The sequence below is a fragment of the Pseudophryne corroboree genome, chromosome 9, assembly GCF_028390025.1.
Source record: "Pseudophryne corroboree isolate aPseCor3 chromosome 9, aPseCor3.hap2, whole genome shotgun sequence".
Taxonomy (NCBI): domain Eukaryota; kingdom Metazoa; phylum Chordata; class Amphibia; order Anura; family Myobatrachidae; genus Pseudophryne; species Pseudophryne corroboree.
Genome location: NC_086452.1, coordinates 113168657 through 113188427, shown reverse-complemented (window position 1 = coordinate 113188427; position 19771 = coordinate 113168657). Strand labels below are relative to the sequence as shown.

General features: G+C 44.3%; 1 protein-coding gene across 3 annotated transcripts in view; it reads left to right on the top strand.

The window, feature by feature from the left end:
- The window catches only part of NPL (N-acetylneuraminate pyruvate lyase), a 43498-nt gene extending 33609 nt beyond the window's left edge, over nucleotides 1-9889 (top strand). For all 3 annotated transcript variants that reach the window (XM_063939774.1, XM_063939772.1, XM_063939773.1), the window contains exons 7-12: nucleotides 818-910; nucleotides 3550-3692; nucleotides 3814-3860; nucleotides 4278-4362; nucleotides 6003-6042; nucleotides 9001-9889. In XM_063939774.1, coding sequence (XP_063795844.1) covers nucleotides 818-910; nucleotides 3550-3692; nucleotides 3814-3860; nucleotides 4278-4362; nucleotides 6003-6042; nucleotides 9001-9146 — 554 coding nt within the window. In that variant the 3' untranslated portion in view covers nucleotides 9147-9889. The remainder of the gene's footprint in view (nucleotides 1-817; nucleotides 911-3549; nucleotides 3693-3813; nucleotides 3861-4277; nucleotides 4363-6002; nucleotides 6043-9000) is intronic.
- The last annotated feature ends 9882 nt before the right edge of the window (nucleotides 9890-19771 follow it).

Here is a 19771-nt window from a genome sequence, read left to right as displayed (position 1 = left end):
AGAACTTTTATTGATAAAAAGCTGTGGCTGCTACATTGTAGCACTTCGTATACAGATACTCGGTCATACACAATCTACAATTGTCATATAGCAGATTAATCAACACAGTCTTCTCATGCATCCTAGTCGCAATATGTTGCAAGTAAGACGCATTTTCGGCAGGAAAGAAGCAAAAGAGTTGCCCTACGCTAGAGTCTCACGTGACCTGGCGTGCCAAAAGGAGCTGTTTGGCGTGACTGCAGCAAAGATGTATGCGGACGTATCTGCATATTGGGAAGGATGGGGTGTAGAGCCGTAACTACAATTTACAGCGCTGAGTCCGGCTTTTGTAGATTGCAGATGCTTCATTACCGTGGACCATAAGGGAATTATTTATTTAGTTTTCCATTCTATTTATCACACATGCAACAGTATAGTCTACTAATACTAACGTTTGTACAACGCTGTAATATGACTTTATTTTTCTTTTATGAAAATGCTGTATGCATATCTCTGTGAGTCATCTGTCCACCTACTAAAGTAGGAAGATCATTTTTTTTATTTTTTTTATTACAGTTGGTTCCAATGGTAATCTGTACTGTTTAATAATATGTATACAGTATGACACTATAACACAGCTCGGCATGTCCTTCAGTAATGAAAATAGTTTATTTTCTTTTTTTTCTCAGCCTTTTTAACTTTTAGAGTTTTTTTTAAAAAAAATGCACTTGTCAAAGCTTTATAAATAACATATATGTATAAGACCAATTTTGGCTACATGGCAAATTTTGAAGTTTCCCTTTTTCTTTTTTCCTTCTGTTATGTTCCTGGTCCATAGATGCATTGGTAGCTTACCTGAAAGAAGTGGCCTCTGCTGCTCCCAGTCTCCCATTTTATTATTACCACATCCCAAGCCTGACTGGAATAAGATGTAAGTGTGCAGCTGCTGGGATTGGGGTATATAGAGATGCTGGGGCGATGTTTACATGGAATCTCGAACAAAGATTAACGATGTGAGGTAGTTTTTGTGAAGCAAAGAAAAAGGAGAATTCTGGTTTGTAGGCTTCATATTCGGGTTATTACGGTTAGATATTAGTCACCAATGAGTTTGCAACCATTTAAAAATACAAGGCCGACTTTTAATAGCTGTAGTAACTTACAGTAGAGGGTGCAAACATTGAAGTGATGACATCAGAACTCTAATATTATTTTTTATATATATATATATATATATATATATATATATATATATATATATATATATATATATATATATATTACTCCTTTATATCTTGCCAGATACTGTACATTATACATACAACTGCATAGGCGTTTCTACAATGGGTGCAGTGTGTGCGGTGCACACGGGCCCTTGGGTCCAGGGGGAACCACACCGCACACACTCCACCCATGGAATACCCCTCTGGAGTCCCACGACGGAGACCCTGCTGTGCGGGCACAGTTCACTTGGAAAATGTCCATTTCCGAGTGTTTTGCGCATGGGCACTGGAGTTGTCCCCGGGAACAAAGCGCAGGCGCCATGTTCCTGGAGACCTGCGCATGCGCAGTAGACATAACAGTCTACTGCTGCCGGAGTGGAGGGGGCCCGTGACGGAGGCTGCACGCGGGTCCCCTCATCTCTTAAAACGCCCCTGTATAACTGTATGGAGAATATGTAATTGTCATTAACAGTCACCACCCCAACATAACACATTAACATTTTATGTTCCTTTTATTGTCATTTTATGTTCCTTTTATTGTCCTTTCATCCATTCTAAAGACGTAACAATAAAAGTTTAATGTCTTCACCTTGCAATCTGAGTCAGATCTGTCAACATCATTGTTATAATCCTGTCCCAAATGTTCTAGATGGAATCGTTAATAGCATCTATAAAGCTATTATAGCTGCTTAACTGCCCTTTTTTATTTTATGTTTTCAAAAATTGTCATTGTGAAGGAGTATTGCAAAAAAAGTGGTGAAAAAACAAATGTTTGCCACCTTATTCTGATTCTATGCTTGACTAAAGAACTGTTAGGGAGATTACTGGCCCATCATTTCTTAGGCCTGATGTCCACTATGTGATGGACCATTAAAGGTACTGTACCTTGAAAGGTGGTATATATCCAGCTATGGGATGGCCCATACAAAACAGTCCAAAAGGAGCTGCTATGCAGAAACCCTGTTTGTGAGACACGTCCCAAAACATGTCAAGTATTAATTTAAAATAAAGGCCCAGAATGTTCATATGACTATAAATGTCATTGATACACTATGGTAGCACAGGAAAACATGTTGTGGCTGCCAAAAGTAATCTGAAGCTTTTCACTTCCACACACATTTCAGAAAATCCTAAATGGTAGGCATGTGTTTCTTAGAACACAAGTCTGAACATTAAAGGAGGAAATAACCAGTACCAATGACATACCTAATAAGTATACGGTCGAGTCACATTATTATAACCACCAGCTAATAGCCAGAGTAGCCGTGGACAGCAGCTAGATGGGCTGGGAGTGACTCACTGTGCTGGTAGGTTGGCACAGGCTCATTTTGACGGTGTTCTGCTCCACTGTAGCATGTCAGTGCCGACGTTCACCTCTCACATTAATGGCACGTGGTGCTCCGCAGTTTCCATGTCGGTTATTTACAATGGTGGCATTTGTCCAGACACAGGCCCTCATTCCGAGTTGTTCGCTCGGTAATTTTCTTTGCATCGCAGCGATTTTCCGCTAATTGCGCATGCGCAATGTTTGCACTGCGACTGCGCCAAGTAAATTTGCTATGCAATTAGGTATTTTACTCACGGCATTACAAGGTTTTTTCTTCGTTCTGGTGATCGTAATGTGATTGACAGGAAGTGGGTGTTTCTGGGCGGAAACTGGCCGTTTTATGGGTGTGTGTGAAAAAACGCTGCCGTTTCTGGGAAAAACGCGGGAGTGTCTGAAGAAACGGGGGAGTGCCTGGGCTAACGCTAGGTGTGTTTGTGACGTCAAACCAGGAACGAAACTGACTGAACTGATCGCAGTTGCTGAGTAAGTCTGGAGCTACTCAGAAACTGCTAAGAAGTGTCTATTCGCAATTCTGCTAATCTTTCGTTCGCAATTTTACTATGCTAAGATTCACTCCCAGTAGGCGGCGGCTTAGCGTGTGCAAAGCTGCTAAAAGCAGCTTGCGAGCGAACAACTCGGAATGACCACCATAATACGCCTTCACCATAGCAGCACGCGAACAGTTCACAAACTGCGCTGTTTCAGAAATACTGCCACCCTTGGCCCGAAAGCCGTTAATCAACCCTTTTTGCAGGTCTTAAAAATCGCCCCTTGTGCCCATGACAGCAACCAGTGTATGAGGTAGTAAGCTATTTTTTGTTGTAAACCGTACAGTGTGTGCTGCCTGCACACAGGGAAAGCAGTTATTTCATTGATTGAACCCTTGTACCCCTGTTAGATTTCTAGTGCATTGATAAGCTCTCATGAGTATTTAAGAGGCCCCAAAAATATCTGCTTCCACTGGTTGTAGCCAATATTTGCACCTGAATTCAGAAAAGACTGATACCGCTTTGTCCCTTATAGATAAGGTGTATGATCTGGTGGGCAGGATGCAGCTTCACATCCCGTCTTTCCGAGGAGTTAAGTTTAGCGATATGAACCTTATGGACTTCAGCATGTGCGTCCATCAATATAACCAGTTTGATTTTCTGTATGGGGTGGACGAGGCAAGTGTTTCACTAATACTATTTAATTTCCATTTTATTAATTATATGTTTAAAAGATACTCTACAGTATGAACTAATATTTATAATAAGGGTTGTGTTTTTTGTTTTGTTTTTACTACAGCAATTATTGGGTGCTTTGGCATTTGGTGCACATGGAGCAGTGGGCAGGTAAAAGAACTTAAAATTAAACAAAAGGGGGCTGGGCTTCATCAGTCTCCTCCAACTTTATTCTGATAACCTAAAAGCAAATTGATGTTATTGGTTTAATATTCAGTTTATTTTTGCAAACTTGGCCAACAATAAACATGCATGCCAATTTTGCTATTTCAATGCTCAGAACTTCCGTAGCAATCACTTGCGGAGAGTATTGATTTAATTTGTTCTGTGTTCTCGTGAATATTGGTTCAATTCATAGAATAGCCTTATTTTAAAATTATTAAAAAAACTACTTTTGTTACTGCTCATCATGCATAGTTACCTGATCTGTATGCTGATAAGAGAACATATTAGATCTTCTATTCTGTATTCAGTGTTTTGTAATCTATGTTTTTGACAACCTGAAAAACAAGGAATAATGTGTTACAGTACATATAACTACATGGGTTCGACCACCAACAAAATGTTGAAGGCATTTGAAGAAGGTAACTTAAAAGAAGCCCGGGACCTTCAGGTACTTTACACTTCATACTACGTATGCTTTCCTATAACATCTGTATTATCTGTAATGCTGTATAATATTAAAATAGTCACCAGCCCACTGCCCCCCTGCCCATAACCTGAACTACCAGAAAGCACTGCAGCGCACAAGCCATCTGCTCTACAACAGAGCTGCGCAGCAAATAATATAAATTGTCACCTGGCTTTAGGTAACTGTGGAGTCGTGGGTGGGGGCAGCAGAGGTGTACCTAGGGGACCAGACGCCCCTGGCAAAGTAAGGGACTGGCGCCCCCCCCCCCCCCCCCATATTTGAAATAGGGAAGGTGCATGGGCAAAAAAGGTGCGTGATCTTGTGGGAAAGGGGCATGACCACACAATAGCACTGCCAATTCCATTACATTACACAGTAGTACCCCTTATACACTTTATGTCCCACCATAGTGCCTCTTACACATCATGCCCACACGGTAATCCTTGTCACGCTGTGGAGAAATCAGCAGTGCCTAGCCAAGGAGGGGCGCTGCCCAGCGATGTTTCTTGCAGTCAGGGGGTATAATCAAATATTAATGGCAGTGAAAAGTTATCTCTGCGCACTACCTAGTAGTGGTGATGTAGTGATATATTAAGAATAGCATTCTAGTAGTTTATTTTGAGTTTCTTCACTGTGGTGCCGAACACCGGTGCCCGCTCTTGGCTGCTGTGCAAACCACCAGCCCAGGCACTGCCACTAGTAAGTGATTACACTCCCTGGCCAAGGGTGACACCACTAGGCAGCCCTCCTCAGCCAGTGCACCTGGTGAGTGCCATCCTGGTCAATGGGTAGATAACCTCCTGTCTCCAGCACATAGCTGTAGTCCCCACCCCCTCCCAGCACATAGAAGTAGTCCCCATCCTGCTCCCAGCACATAGATGTAGTCTCCATCCTGCTCCCAGCACATAGACGTAGTCCCCCTCCTCCTCCCAGTATATAGCCGTAATCTCCATTCCCCTCCAGCACATAGCCATAGCCCCAATCTCCCTCCCAGCACATAGCCATGGTCTTCCCCCCTCCCTGCATATAGTCTTCTCCCATCCCAGCACAGAGTCTCTCCCCTCCCTGCATATAATCCTCTCCCCTCCCAGCACAGAGTCTCCCCCCTCCATGCATATAGTCTTTTCCCCTCCCTGCATATAGTCCTCCCCCCTCACAGCACATATCAATTAATATGTTGCAGTACCTAGTGTTATGAGCTGGGCATCGCCTGGGCTGGAGGATAGCACATTAGGCAGGAACACCAGACTTCAACACCGCACCACACTTCATGAAGAAAGTGAAAGTAAACTACAGCTCCCAGCAACCCTTCCTGCCAGGAGCTCCCGACAGCAAGGGCTGCTGGGAACTGTAGTTTACTTTCACGGTCTTCACTAGTGCATTGCGGTGCCGAACACTGACGCCTGTTCCTGCCTACTGTGAGATCCTCCAGCCCAGGCGATGCCACTACTAAGTGATTCCACTCATTGGTCGAGGGTGGCAAATCCGGGCGGCGCCCCCTCCTTGGCTGGCGCCCCTGGCGAGTGCCGTCCTGGCCAATGGGTAGATACACCCCTGGGGGCCAGTTCAGGATATATGGAGGTTTTGTTTTGTCAAATGCTAATAATTCTGTTTTATTGTAGTATAAAATGCAGGAATTCCTGACTTTCGTATTTGCTTTGGGTAAGTAGTTTAGAAATAAAAATTTGTTATTCTTTTGAAATAGTTCAAATATACAGTAGTCTTCAATCCACTGTGGATTTCCAGAAGAATAAATATGATTAAACAGTTAAGAAATTACTTAGAAATATTTGTTATAGAATGAACTGCTGATGCCAGTAAACTTTAGTCCCAGGGTTCACAATTCTGTAAAGAGGCCATTGTTTCTCTTCTACTCCCAATTTTCTCCTTTCATTATTGATTTAGTAATCTTTTAAAATTCTAACATGGTGCCTAGGCTTATTGGCAAGGGAGATGTGTGACCTCATTGGGGATGGAGTATGTTGTCTTTGGGGGTCTGGTCAGGTTTGGAGAAGACTGATAATACGACAGGGAGTAGTTGAAGTGATGACAGCACTACTTCTGTTGGCTGCTCTACACAGCTTTAGAATAAAACTTTGAGCGTATAAATTATCTAGTGTTAGGCGCAATTAACGAAAAAATATATATATAATTTGAGATTACCATCCCTTTAAAATATATTTGAACGCTCTTGAAAGTGGTACATGAGTGTATCTGCACACACTTGTGCCCGATTCTGATTTATTTTTATTTTTTTTGCAAACTACACATGCAATCCATCATGCATACGCAGCTTGATAGTGGGTAAGTGCATTCCCATATCTCTGTCTCTGAATTGGGAATTTCTGGGTGTCAACTGTGTGGCTACCTTGCGAACACATGCAAGACATCCATTTTTAGAGCGTCTAGCAAGTGTTCTACGCTATTATTAAGCGTGTACATAACAAAGGGACAAGTTTAATAAGGATCTTTTTCACGAAAGATGATGACTACAGATGTGAACTGAAAAACTGGTCGCGCTGCCCACACATACACATGAGCTCACACGGATACTCTCATTGGTGTAAGGTAGTAAATCTGTCTGCCATGGGCATCCAGACTTGCGTTTGCTTTACGTGCGCACACTCCCATTTGTGTGCACAATTGCAAGTTGAAGGTGTTACATGAAGTTAGTTGGAATAGGGGAATTTACTTTCATTTGAATATTTTTTATTTTTTTTGTAGTGGCTGTGTTTGTGTGCATGGCCTTCCACCCTCCCCCATCTTCTGCTAGTATTATAGTGGTGTGGATACTGCTATTGATTCACGTTATTACAGTGATATTAACAATTGGTCCATAGCAGTAAAGCATATTTGCACTTGCACAGGTAATATTTATTGATTTCAGCTTAATTAAAACTTTACTTTTGTCTGGGCATCATGTCTAACTTACTCTGAAGGTGGGTACACACTAGGTGATGTGCTTAGTGAGCGACATCGCCTAGTGTTTCATCTCCTGAACCAGGCCTCTCGACAGTGGGCATACACACTGGGGGTAATTCCAAGTTGATCGCAGCAGGAAATTTTTTAGCAGTTGGGCAAAACCATGTGCACTGCAGGGGGACAGATATAACATGTGCAGAGAGAGTTAGATTTGGGTGGGTTATATTGTTTCTATGCAGGGTAAATACTGGCTGCTTTATTTTTACACTGCAATTTAGATTGCAGATTGAACACACCACACCCAAATTTAACTCTCTCTGCACATGTTCCATCTGCCCCCCCTGCAGTGCACATGGTTTTGCCCAACTGCTAACAAAGATCCTGCTGCGATCAACTCAGAATTACCCCCACTGTGCGATATCGCACAGTGGCGTCATGCCGTGGCCGGGCTGTACATCCAGCTTTGGACGATGAGTCCAAATTGAGCTACATGCACGGCTGAGACCTAGGGTTATTAACGACCGGCGAAGCCGCGCATTGCTCGTCGTTGGCTGCATACACACTGGCCGATATAGTAAACTATATCGCTCAGAAGGGGGGAAATGAGCAATATAGTTTACTATATCGCTAAGTGTGTATGCACCTTGACTTTGAAACTTGGCTTGGTTATTAATAACACCAACCAGTTTTATACTACGTTTTATGTGCAGGGTATACAGTAATTTTAGCACTCGCCTCTTCCACTGAAAGACCTCCTCTCCTGACATAACCAAGCACATATACCATAGGTTCCCAAACACTGTCTTCAAGGCATACTAATGCTCAAGGTTTTAGGTATATCCATGCACAACACAGACTGTTAAATCAAATTGACTGAGGTACTACTTAAGTTACCTGTAGCCAAGCATGGATACACTTAAAACCTGAACCATTGGGGTTCCTTGAGGACTGTGTTTGGGAACCTCTGACATATACAACTGTTGTCTCCAAAACAGAAATTAGAAAAGAGCTGCTGAAAATGGAACATTTACTGCATACAATCAATGGAGTATCTGTAACGGGTGGAGGGTGTGCAGTGCACATAGGCTCCTGGGTCCAGCAGAGCTCACATCACACACCTTAGACCATAGGTGGGCAATAATCTGCCCTCTAGCTGCTATGGACTGCACATCCCAGCATGCCCTACCAGTTTTTCTATCAATCCATGCTAAAACCGTGGGAGAGTATGCTGGGAAGTGCAGGTTAATATCAGCCGGAGGGCTGTTTATTGTCCACCCCTGCCCCTAGGGTCTGCCAGAGAAAGGGAGGCCCACACAGAGCCTGCACATGGGTCTTCTCCTCTATTAAGCTGCTGCTAATGACAACACTTTGCAGAATATACAACTCAGCAGAGAAAGTACATTTAATTATATCAAAAGTGTAAATAGAATTCAGGAAGGCAGTATTTCTACAAATAGGCTTTCTAGAATAAAGACTCTCTTTAAAATGAGTGGGACTAGAGGATAACGTAATGAAGATCTGTTACAGAATTCTCTCCCTACAATTATAGTGAGGAAATCCTATCGTAAATATGGTTAATGCAAAAATATCTGACACCACACAAGAAAGTAAATGGGCAGATTAGACGGACTCGCTAGTAAAATCTTTCCTGCCACTAAAGTCTGTGTTTCATATATGCTCCTTTTTTATACTTTGTAGATTGGGGATTACCAGAATTCAAAAACATAATGTCACATGTATCTGGAATAGATTTAGGACCACCACGCCTACCATTGTTCTCTAGCTTCAAACCTGAGCACCCGGAGAAGGTCAAAGCTGAAATGAAGAGACTGGGTATCCTCTGAGGAAGCTTCTTGCAAGGGCACCAAGCAGCTTGGATTGTGATCAGCAAGCCACTGGCAGGCACAGTTACACTGCATTACCTTTCCTCACAGTCACATACAATCCCAGAGTCCTTTGCGGCATCTGCTCATCCAAAAGCCATAATCAAGAAAGTGACTATATGGGTCAATACCAATAACAGCTGCAGTTAGTTTACGCTACTAACCCCATCATACTATTTTGACTAACCCCATCATACTATGTGAATAACATGATAGAAAAATCCAAACATTTTATGGACCAAACTTTGCATCTAAATTCAGTAGAATTGATTTTGTATTGTTTAGTTTTATGAAACTTTTGAATAATATAACTTGATCTTGCAGTAGTAACAGTATTCAGTGGGAAACATCGTATATATTCTGTCATAATTAAGGATAATTGGGGAAACCGTATAAGGAGATATTGAGGACTAAAATTCCTGGTTTTGACTGTGCACATAAAGCTGTTAATGTTGGTTTACTAAAAAATGTATTATCTCCTGATAGGTCAAGCGGTATAGCACTTAGTATGTGTGCCTCAGGTCTGTATGTCAGGGAGAAAATAATGATACATCTATGCTGTGAATAAGCCTCCAGGAAAACTCTTTACAGTCGGGATCTTATCAAATTCCAATTTTTAATAAGTTTCTAATCTTGTATTTCAAACATAATGAATCTGTGACTGTCACAACAAAAAATCTTAATTAAAACAAAATTGTCTTAAACTTGCTTCTATGATTACTTGTAAGATGTAGACTCCATTATAATTCAGTAAATCTTTTAGAATAATTTGTTGATTTATATTCTTGCTATGCAGTGTGGACAACAATATAGCAGCCCACTTTATGTATTTGAGAGTAGGTGAATTGTAGTTCAACTTCACACTGCATCTCTCTATGTGGGGACAAAAGGGGCACTACGGAACCTCACTGCTAATGTACTTGTGCCACCAAGTATCTTTTTCCTGGTGGTGGTGGTGGTGTGGTTTTTTTTCTTTTTTCTCCCCCCCCCCCCCCCCCCCCTTCCCTCCCTGGTTGACACTCAATCAGAGCATTTTATGAACTTCATACATCTTTCTCATTTTTGGCAATTTTGATTTAAAGATTATATATAAAATATCACTTCTTAATGAGATGTATCAGCCAAATCAAAAAACTGAACTACCTAAAATAATAGTACAGGTTGACTTTCCAATATCCCAAACACGGAATATTCTGAAATATGGAAAGTGTTGAGCATGACTGACATAGTAACACCTTTTTCCTGTAGTAATAATAATAATAATAATTGTATTTTATATAGCACTCTTTCTCCAATAGGGCCCAAGGCACTTAACAGAATTCACATAATACAGTATAGAAACTATTAAGTACAGAAAAGCTTTTCATAATATACAGAGGGTATGGAGATACTGAAGGGACAATTTCGGAAATGTGTGAGTAAATGGGAGAGTTGTGAGTCTGTTTTTTGAAGGATTCTAGAGTGGGGGCCTTTAGAACTGATCAGGGAAGCGAGTTCCATAGAGTCGGGGTCGCATGGCTAAAATCTTGAATTATGGGAGATCTGCTAAAAAGTCCGTCATCTACAGATTGTAGTAATTGAGTGGGGCAGTATGGAATCGGGAGCTGTTTCAGGTACCTTGGGCCCTGGTAATGTAGGGCTTTGAAAGTAAGTAAGCCAATCTCCAATCTTGAAGACGATATGCCATCTTACAGGCAGCCAGTGGAGGGAGTAGAGAATGGGTGTTATGTGGGTGGAATGGGGCTGGTTGGTTAACAGCCTGGCAGCTGCGTTTTGTACCAGCTGTAAGTGGCACAATTCTTTTGCTGGGAGACCAAGATAGAGGGCATTGCACTAGTTTAACTTTTGGCAGATTTTCAGCCGGAGTTAAGTGCTTGATTCTGTCTGTGTTCCACATATTAATAAGGATTTAATTGTGGTTACCTGCGGTGGGATGTAATGGTGTCCAAGATCGCTGGAGGTGTGGGATGCCGGCCGATCTCAGACATTTTTTAAAGGGGCAATCAATTACAAGAAATTTTTATTTATGCTAAAAAGTAATCTTTTATTGTACCTCCCTGGGAAATTAATTCACATTAAAACATGTAAACAATGTAATATTGGACAATAAATGAGCAATTGTATAAATACACAAATGAATATTTAAAGTGTGTGTGTGTGTGTGTGTGTGTGTGTGTTTTTTTTTTTTTTTTTTTTTTAATTTCCTACATAAGATGTACGATAATTCCAGGTAATTACAGTGTGATTGCCAACTGGGCAAGCTTGGAGCATGAAATATTTAGAATGGGGCAATGGTGTTATGCCAAACGGAAAAGCAACAACAGATTTACAGCAGCGAGGGCACTCCGGTGTAAACAGTCTGCCTTGGCTGCTGTTGGATGGTAAGAGTGCCGAGTCGGCGAGCCAGGAATGCAAGTACTGACACTCTCGCACGAGAGGGCATCCAGACTTCTTCCTCCGTGCACCTGGACCAGGGCTGCGGCTGGAGGCAGGTGCCGGTTTGTGTGTGTAGCGGTGGTGAGTTTTGGACTGGATGACGGTGTCCGTACGCTCCTTTGCCCGGTACCAGAGCGGGTTGGATGGATGGAAACCATGCTCCGTGTAGCTAAGGGTCACCCTCTGGATGTTTGTCCGGTTAATGAGCGGGGAATGTGCCAAGCAAATCACACTGGGAGGTGATAGTGGAAAGTCTCCATGCACCAGAAGAGGTACAAAGCCTGTGTCCTTTATGGGTTTCACCGTACAGCAGCGGCTTTGTTAAAAGGCAGGGATATGCGGGTGTTGCTGTCCACAGGTTTTCTACCTTATCTACGAGTGTGTCCAAGTGGTGATAATTAGTTATGCTTCTTTTATTTATAGGCTTTAAAACTGTGTCCTAAAATAATCAATAGATAATTATTGATTATTTTATGATACAGAGTATTAAAGCCTATAAATAAAAGGAGCATAACTAATTATCACCACTTGATTATGTTTGTAGATGAGGTAGAAAACCTGCGGCCACCAAGCCCCGGATATCCCTGCCTTTTGACAAAGCCGCTGCTGTACGGTGAAATGCGTAAAGGACACGGGCTTTGCATCTCTTCTGGTTGATGAAACATGAGGAGTGGTTTGTAATTCTGAATCCCCAATTGTAAATCCAGTTGGTTGGCTATGCTGTAGTCCTTTCTGATGGTTCAGTGTACACAAACCTTGTTTAATGAACAAAATTCTTAACAATACTGTAGAAAATTTGCTTCAGGCTGTGTGTGTATAAGGTGTATATGAAACAGATGCATTCTGTGTTTAGACTTGGGACCCATCTGCAAAATATCTTATTATGGTATGCAAATATTTCAAATTAAACTAAAAATTGAATTTCAAAATACTACTGATCCCAAGCATTTTGGATATGGGAGACTCTACCTGTGTTCCATTCTGGCTGGCTCCAGCATCAATTGAAGGGCTGTCTATTTTTATTCCCTGTGCTTCTGTCGTCACTGTGTTTTGCTGTGTCACTACGTTCTAGGTAATAATTTTATATAGCGTTTACCTCCCACCAAATTCAAAGTCGCTTAACAAAAAAAATAGGATTTTAATACCTACCGGTAAATCATTTTCTCTTAGTCCGTAGATGATGCTGGGGACGCTTCAAGAATCATGGGGTATAGACGGGACCCGCAGGAGACATGGGCACTTTAAGACTTTGAATGGGTGTGAACTGGCTCCTCCCTTTATGCCCCTCCCCCAGACTCCAGTTATAGGAACTGTGCCCAGGGAGACGGACATTTCGAGGAAAAGGATTTATTGTTAAACTAAGGGTGAGATACATACCAGCTCACACCACAAACACGCTGTACAACATGGCATCTAACAGAAATCCAGTCAACAGCATGAACAATGTCAGCAACAGGCTGAACATAACAGAAACACAACCTGTGTGTAACACCACCAATAACTAATAAGCAATTACTGCAGATAGAGTCCGCACTGGGACGGGCGCCCAGCATCCTCTACGGACTAAGAGAAAAGGATTTACCGGTAGGTATTAAAATCCTATTTTCTCATACGTCCTAGAGGATGCTGGGGACGCTTCAAGAACCATGGGGTTTATAACAAAGCTCCAGAACGGGCGGGAGAGTGCGGATGACTCTGCAGCACCGAATGCCCAAACAGGAGGTCCTCATCAGCCAAGGTATCAAACTTGTAAAATTTTGCAAAGGTGTTTGAACCTGACCAAGTAGCTGCTCGGCAGAGTTGTAATGCTGAGACCCCCCGGGCAACCGCCCAAGACGAGCCCACCTTCCTGGTAGAGTGGGCCTTCACCGATTTCGGTTACTGCAATCCAGCCGTAGAATGGGCATTCCGAATCGTGCAGATCCAGCGTGCAATAGTCTGCTTGGAAGCAGGAGCCCCAATCTTGTTGGGCGCATACAGGACAAACAGAGCGTCTGTTTTCCTCAATTGAGTTGTCCTAGCGACGTAAGTCTTCAAAGCCCTAACCACATCGAGTGAATTTGACTCAGCGAAGGCGGCAGTAGCCACAGGCACAACAATAGGTTGGTTCATGTGGAAGATTAAATAAGGGCTCTTGTGAGACAAGGCCGCCAACTCAGACACCCGACTCGCGGATGCCAAGGCCAACAGCATGACCACTTTCCACGTGAGAAATTTCAACTCTACCGTCTGCAAAGGTTAAAACCAATGTGATTGAAGGAACCGCAACACCACGTTAAGATCCCATGGCGCCACTGGGGGCACAAATGGAGGTTGGATGTGTAGCATGCCTTTCACGAAAGTCTGAACTTCCGGAAGGGAGGCCAATTCTTTTTGAAAGAAAATTGATAAGGCCGAAATTTGCACTTTAATGGAGCCTAACTTTAGACCCGCATCCACACCTGCTTGCAGAAAATGGAGAAACCGGCCTAGCTGAAATTCTTCCATAGGAGCCTTCTTGGATTCACACCAAGACGCACATTTTCTCCAAATACGGTGATAATGTTTCCCCGTTACTTCTTTTCTGGACTGAAGAAGCATGGGAATGACTTCACTGGGAATACCCTTTCGGGCTAAGATCCGACGTTCAACCGCCAAGCCGTCAAACGAAGACGTGGTTAGTCTTGGAACACGCACGGCGCCTGCTGTAACAGATCCTCTCGTAGAGGAAGAGGGCAGGGATCTCCCATGAGTAATTCCTAAAGATCTGGATACCAAGCCCTTCTTGGCCAGTCCAGAACAATGAGGATCGCCTGAACCTTTGTTCTTCTTATGATCTTTAGCACCTTTGGAATGAGTGGAAGCGGAGGGAACACGTACACTGACTGAAACACCCATGGTGTTACCAGCGCATCCACTGCTACTGCTTGAGGGTACCTCGACCTGGAACAATACCGCTGAAGCTTCTTGTTGAGGCAAGACGCCATCATGTCTATTTGAGGAGTTCCCCAAAGACTTGTCACTTCTGTGAAGACCTCCTGATGAAGACGCCACTCTCCCAGATGGAGATCGTGTCTGCTGAGGAAGTCTGCTTCCCAGTTGTCCACTCCTGGAATGAATATTGCCGACAGAGCGCTTGTATGTTTTTCCGCCCAGCGGAGAATCTTTGTGGTCTCTGCCATTGCCGCTCTGCTCTTTGTACCGCCCTGGCGGTTTATGTGCGCCACTGCTGTTATATTGTCCGACTGGATCCGGACGTGCAGGTTGTGAAGAAGACGTTCCGCTTGAAGAAGGCCGTTGTAAATGGCCCATAAACGTATTAGAGTTATGTGTAGAGCAACTTCCTGGCTTGACCATCTTCCCTGGAAAGTTTCCCCCTGTGTGACTGCTCCCCAGCCCCGGAGACTCGCATCCGTGGTCACTAGTATCCAATCCTGGATCCCGAACCTGCGTCTCTCTAGGACAGGCTTTTTCAACCAGTGTGCCGTGGAACACTAGTGTGCCGCGACCAGTTGCAAGGTGTGCCGCAGAGTCAGAGCAGCTTCCTGCACCTTCAGAGTGAACTGTTGGCCCGATTTCTTCTTAGAGGATCAGTCGTGCTCCGATCGAGACCTATGCCTTGAAAACGGTGTGATATCATAGGTCACAGCCACCGCTTCTCACCAGCCAGCCCACCCGCCTGCATACACATCTTACACTTCCCGCCTGCATCCACAGCTTTCCTTTCCCACCCACATCCACACCTGCCCGACCGCCCACTGCTCAGTATTCGCAGTACTCCACTATGAACAACCCCAGCCACTGAGGGACACGGAGGAGGACAGCTCATAATACAATTTGTTATGTTATTTCTCCTGTGGGGAACAATAGGATTTCAACAGGATTTATGTGGGGAGAATAAGAATTTATGGGGAGAACAATGTGAATAATTCATGTGGGGAGCAATAGGATTTTATGTGGGGAGAAATGTGATTGATTTATGTGTGGAGCAATATGATTTATGTAGGGAGCAATGTGATTGTTTTTTCTGTATAGGCCAATGTATGTGTGGATTTTTTTTTTACTGTGAGGGCCAATGTGTGTGTTTTGTTTTTTTCTGTGGGGAACTGATGGTGTGCCTTGGCAATTTTAAAAAATTGTTTGGTGTGCCGCGAGTAAAAAAAGGTTGAAAATCACTGATGTAGGGAGCAATGTGATTGTTTTTTCTGTATAGGCCAATGTATGTGTGGATTATTATTTTTTTTACTGTGAGGGCCAATGTGTGTGTTTTGTTTTTTCTGTGGGGAACTGATGGTGTGCCTTGGCAATTTTAAAAAATTGTTTGGTGTGCCGCGAGTAAAAAAAGGTTGAAAATCACTGCTCTAGGAGGTGAGAGCTTTGGAGCCACCGCAGGAGTGAAATTTCTGGTCCTGGAGGACAGGATTATTTTCCGGTGCATGTGCAAATGGGATCCAGACCACTTGTCCAACAGATCCCACTGAAATACCCTGGCATGGAACCTGCCAAAAGGGATGGCCTCATAGGCCGCCACCATCTTCCCCAGCACTCGAGTACATTGACGGATTGACACTCTCGCTGGCTTCAGAATTTGTTTGACCAGACTCTGAATTTCCCAAGCCTTCTCTTCTGGAAGAAAAACTCTCTAGTTCTGTGTCCAGAATCATTCCCAAAAACGACAGTCATTTTGTCGGAGTCAACTGTGACTTTGGCAAGTTCAGGAGCCAACCATGCTGCTGCAGAACCATCAGGGAAATCGTAATGTTCTGCAGTAATCGATCCCTGGATCTCGCCTTTATCAGGAGATCATCCAAGTACGGGATAATTGTGACTCCTTCCTTGCGCAGGAGAACCATAATTTCCGCCATGACTTTGGTGAAAACTCTTGGAACCGTGGACAGACCAAACGGCAACGTCTGAAATTGGTAATGACAATCCTGAATAGCAAACCTCAGGTAAGCCTGATGTGGAGGATATATGGGGACATGTAAGTAGGCATCCTTTATGTCGACCGACACCATAAAATCCCCTTCCTCCAGACTGGATATCACTGCTCGGAGAGATTCCATCTTGAATTTGAATTTTCTCAGATAGAAATTTAGGGATTTTAGGTTCAGAATTGGTCTGACCGAGCCGTCCGGCTTCGGGACCACGAACAGGCTTGAATAAAAGCCTTCTCCCTGTTGTGACGGGGGCACCTTGATAATGACTTGATTTTGACACAGATTTTGTATTGCATCGCATACTACCTCCCTGTCTGGGAGAGAAGCTGGTAAGGCCGATTTGAAAAATCTGTGAGGGGGAACGACTTGAAACTCCAGTTTGTACCCTTAGGACACTTTCTAATACCCAAGGATCCAGGGCTGAACGAGCCCAGACATGACTGAAGACGTTCCGCTTGAAGAAGGCCGTTGTAAATGGCCCATAAACGTATTAGAGTTATGTATTAGAGTGCCCCCACCGGTGCGGACTCCCGCAGAGGAGTCCCAGCGTCATGCGGTGGATTTGGCCGAAGCCGGATAGGACTTCTGCTCTTGGGAACCTGCCACAGCTGGTGACCTTTTTCTCTTTCCTCTTCCCCTAGAAGCAAGGAAGGAAGACCCTCATCCTTTTTTGTATTTATTGGGCCGAAAGGACTGCATCTGATAGTGGGGCGTTTTCTTTTGTTGCGCAGGAACATAAGGTAGAAATGATGACTTACCCGCGGTAGCCGTAGGTACCAGGTCAGCGAGACCGTCACCAAACAAAACCCTACCTTTATACGGCAGAGACTCCATAGCCTTCTTAGAGTCAGCATCAGCATTCCATTGATGAATCCACAATGCTCTCCTAGCTGAGACTGCCATGGCATTGGCCCTTGATCCCAAAAGGCCGATGTCCCTCGCAGCTTCCTTTAGGTATGCTGCAGCGTCCCTGATATGACCCAGAGTTAAGAGAACGCTATCCCTATCCAGGGTATCTATATCAGATGACAAGTTATCTGCCCACTTTTCAATAGCGTTACTCACCCATGCCGATGCGACGGCAGGTCTGAGTAGCGAACCCGTAGTGACATAAATGGATTTCAACGTATTTTCCTGCTTACAATCCGCAGGATCCTTTAGGGCTGCCGTGTCAGGGGACGGAAGCGCCCCCTTTTTGGACAGCCGTGATAAAGCTTTATCTACTGTGGGGGGTGACTCCCGCTTATCCCTATCCCCAGAGGGGAACGGATATGCCTCTGGAATTCTCTTGGGAATCTGACATTTCTTGTCAGGATTTTCCCAAACCTTTTCAAAAAGCGTGTTCAGTTCATGAGAGGGAGGAAATGTTACCTCAGGTTTCTTTCCTTTATACATACAGACCCTGGTATCAGGAACAGCAGGGTCTTCCGAGATATGTAACACGTCTTTTATTGCCACAATCATGTACTGAATGCTCTTAGCCAGTTCAGGATTTAATCTGGCATCACTATAGTCGACACTGGAGTCAGAGTCCGTGTCTGTATCTGTATCCGCTATCTGGGTAAATGAACGCTTTTGTGACCCAGAGGGGGTCTGGACTTGTGATAACACATCTTCCATGGATTTTTTCCATGCCTGATTCTGAAACTCAGATTTATCCAATCTTTTATTCAATAGAGCCACATTTGCATTCAAAACGCTCAACACATTTACCCAATCAGCAGTCGGAGGTGCCGACAGGGTCACTCCCACAGCCTTTTCTGTCCCCACTCCAGCCTCCTCCTGGGAAGAGCACTCGGCCTCAGATATGCCGACACACGTGTACCAACACCACAACCACACTGGGCTATAGGGGACAGACCCACAGTAAAGTCTGTCAGAGAAACACAGAGGGAGTTTGCCAGCTCACAACCCAGCACCTATCCCGGTTCTGAAACGTTATAAACAATGCCTCAGACCTGTTTGTGCTTTTATAATCAATAAACCAGCACCAAATTAACTGTGCCCCTCCCCTTTTCATCCTGTTACTTGTACAGCAGTGTAGGAGGACAGGACCAGCGACTCTGCAGCTCTGTGAAGAGAAAAATGGTGCTGATGAGAGCTGTGAGGGCTAAGTCACGCCCCCTTAATGGCGTGCTTCAGCCCCGCTATTTTTTAAATATTTATACTGGCGGGGGTCCGGATTTATTGCCCAGGCACTTAATACCACTCTTGCCAGTCTTGAAATGAGGATTTATGGTGCCCAGGGTGTCCCCCCCCCCCCCCCCCCCCCCCCCCCGCACCCTGCACCCTGTATTGCCGCGGTGTGTGTGGGAGCATGGCGCGCAGCGCGCCCGCTGTGTGGTACCTCAAAGCTGACTGAAGTCTTCTGATCTTCTTCTACTCACCCATCTTCTGGCTCTGCAAGGGGGGTGACAGCGGGCTCCAGGAACAAGCATCTAGGCGTACCTAGCGATCAGACCCTCAGGAGCTAATGTTGTCCTGTAGCCTAAGAAGCAGAGCCTTGAAACTCACAGAAGTAGGTCTGCTTCTCTCCCCTAAGTCCCACGATGCAGGGAGCCTGTTGCCAGCAGTGCTCCCTGAAAATAATAAACCTAACAAAAGTATTTTTCAGAGAAACTCAGGATAGCTCCTCAGAGTGCACCCAGTCTCACTGGGCACAGAATCTAACTGGAGTCTGGAGGAGGGGCATAGAGGGAGGAGCCAGTTCACATCCATTCAAAGTCTTAAAGTGCCCATGTCTCCTGCGGATCCCCTCTACCCCATGGTTCTTGAAGCATCCCCAGCATCCTCTAGGACGTATGAGAAAAAAAATATAGCAAGAGTTTTCGTGTTTAAAGAAGAGAACACAATAACAATGAACATAGGGGTTCATTCCGAGTTGATCGCTAGCTGAAAATGTTCACTGCGCAGCGATGATGCAAAAAAAGGCACTTCTGCACATGCGGATGTGGCACAATGCGCACACGCGACGTACTTTCACAACGACCGATGTATTTTTAGAAAAGGTCTAGCGAAGCTTTTCAGTCGCACTGCTGGCCGCAGAGTGATTGACAGGAAGTGGGCATTTCTGGGTGTTAACTGACCGTTTTCAGGGAGTGTTCAAAAAAACGCAGGCATGCCAGGAAAAACGCAGGTGTGGCTGGGCGAACGCAGGGCGTGTTTGTGACGTCAAAACAGGAACTGAACAGTCTGAAGTCATCGCAAGCTAGAAGTAGGTCTGGAGCTACT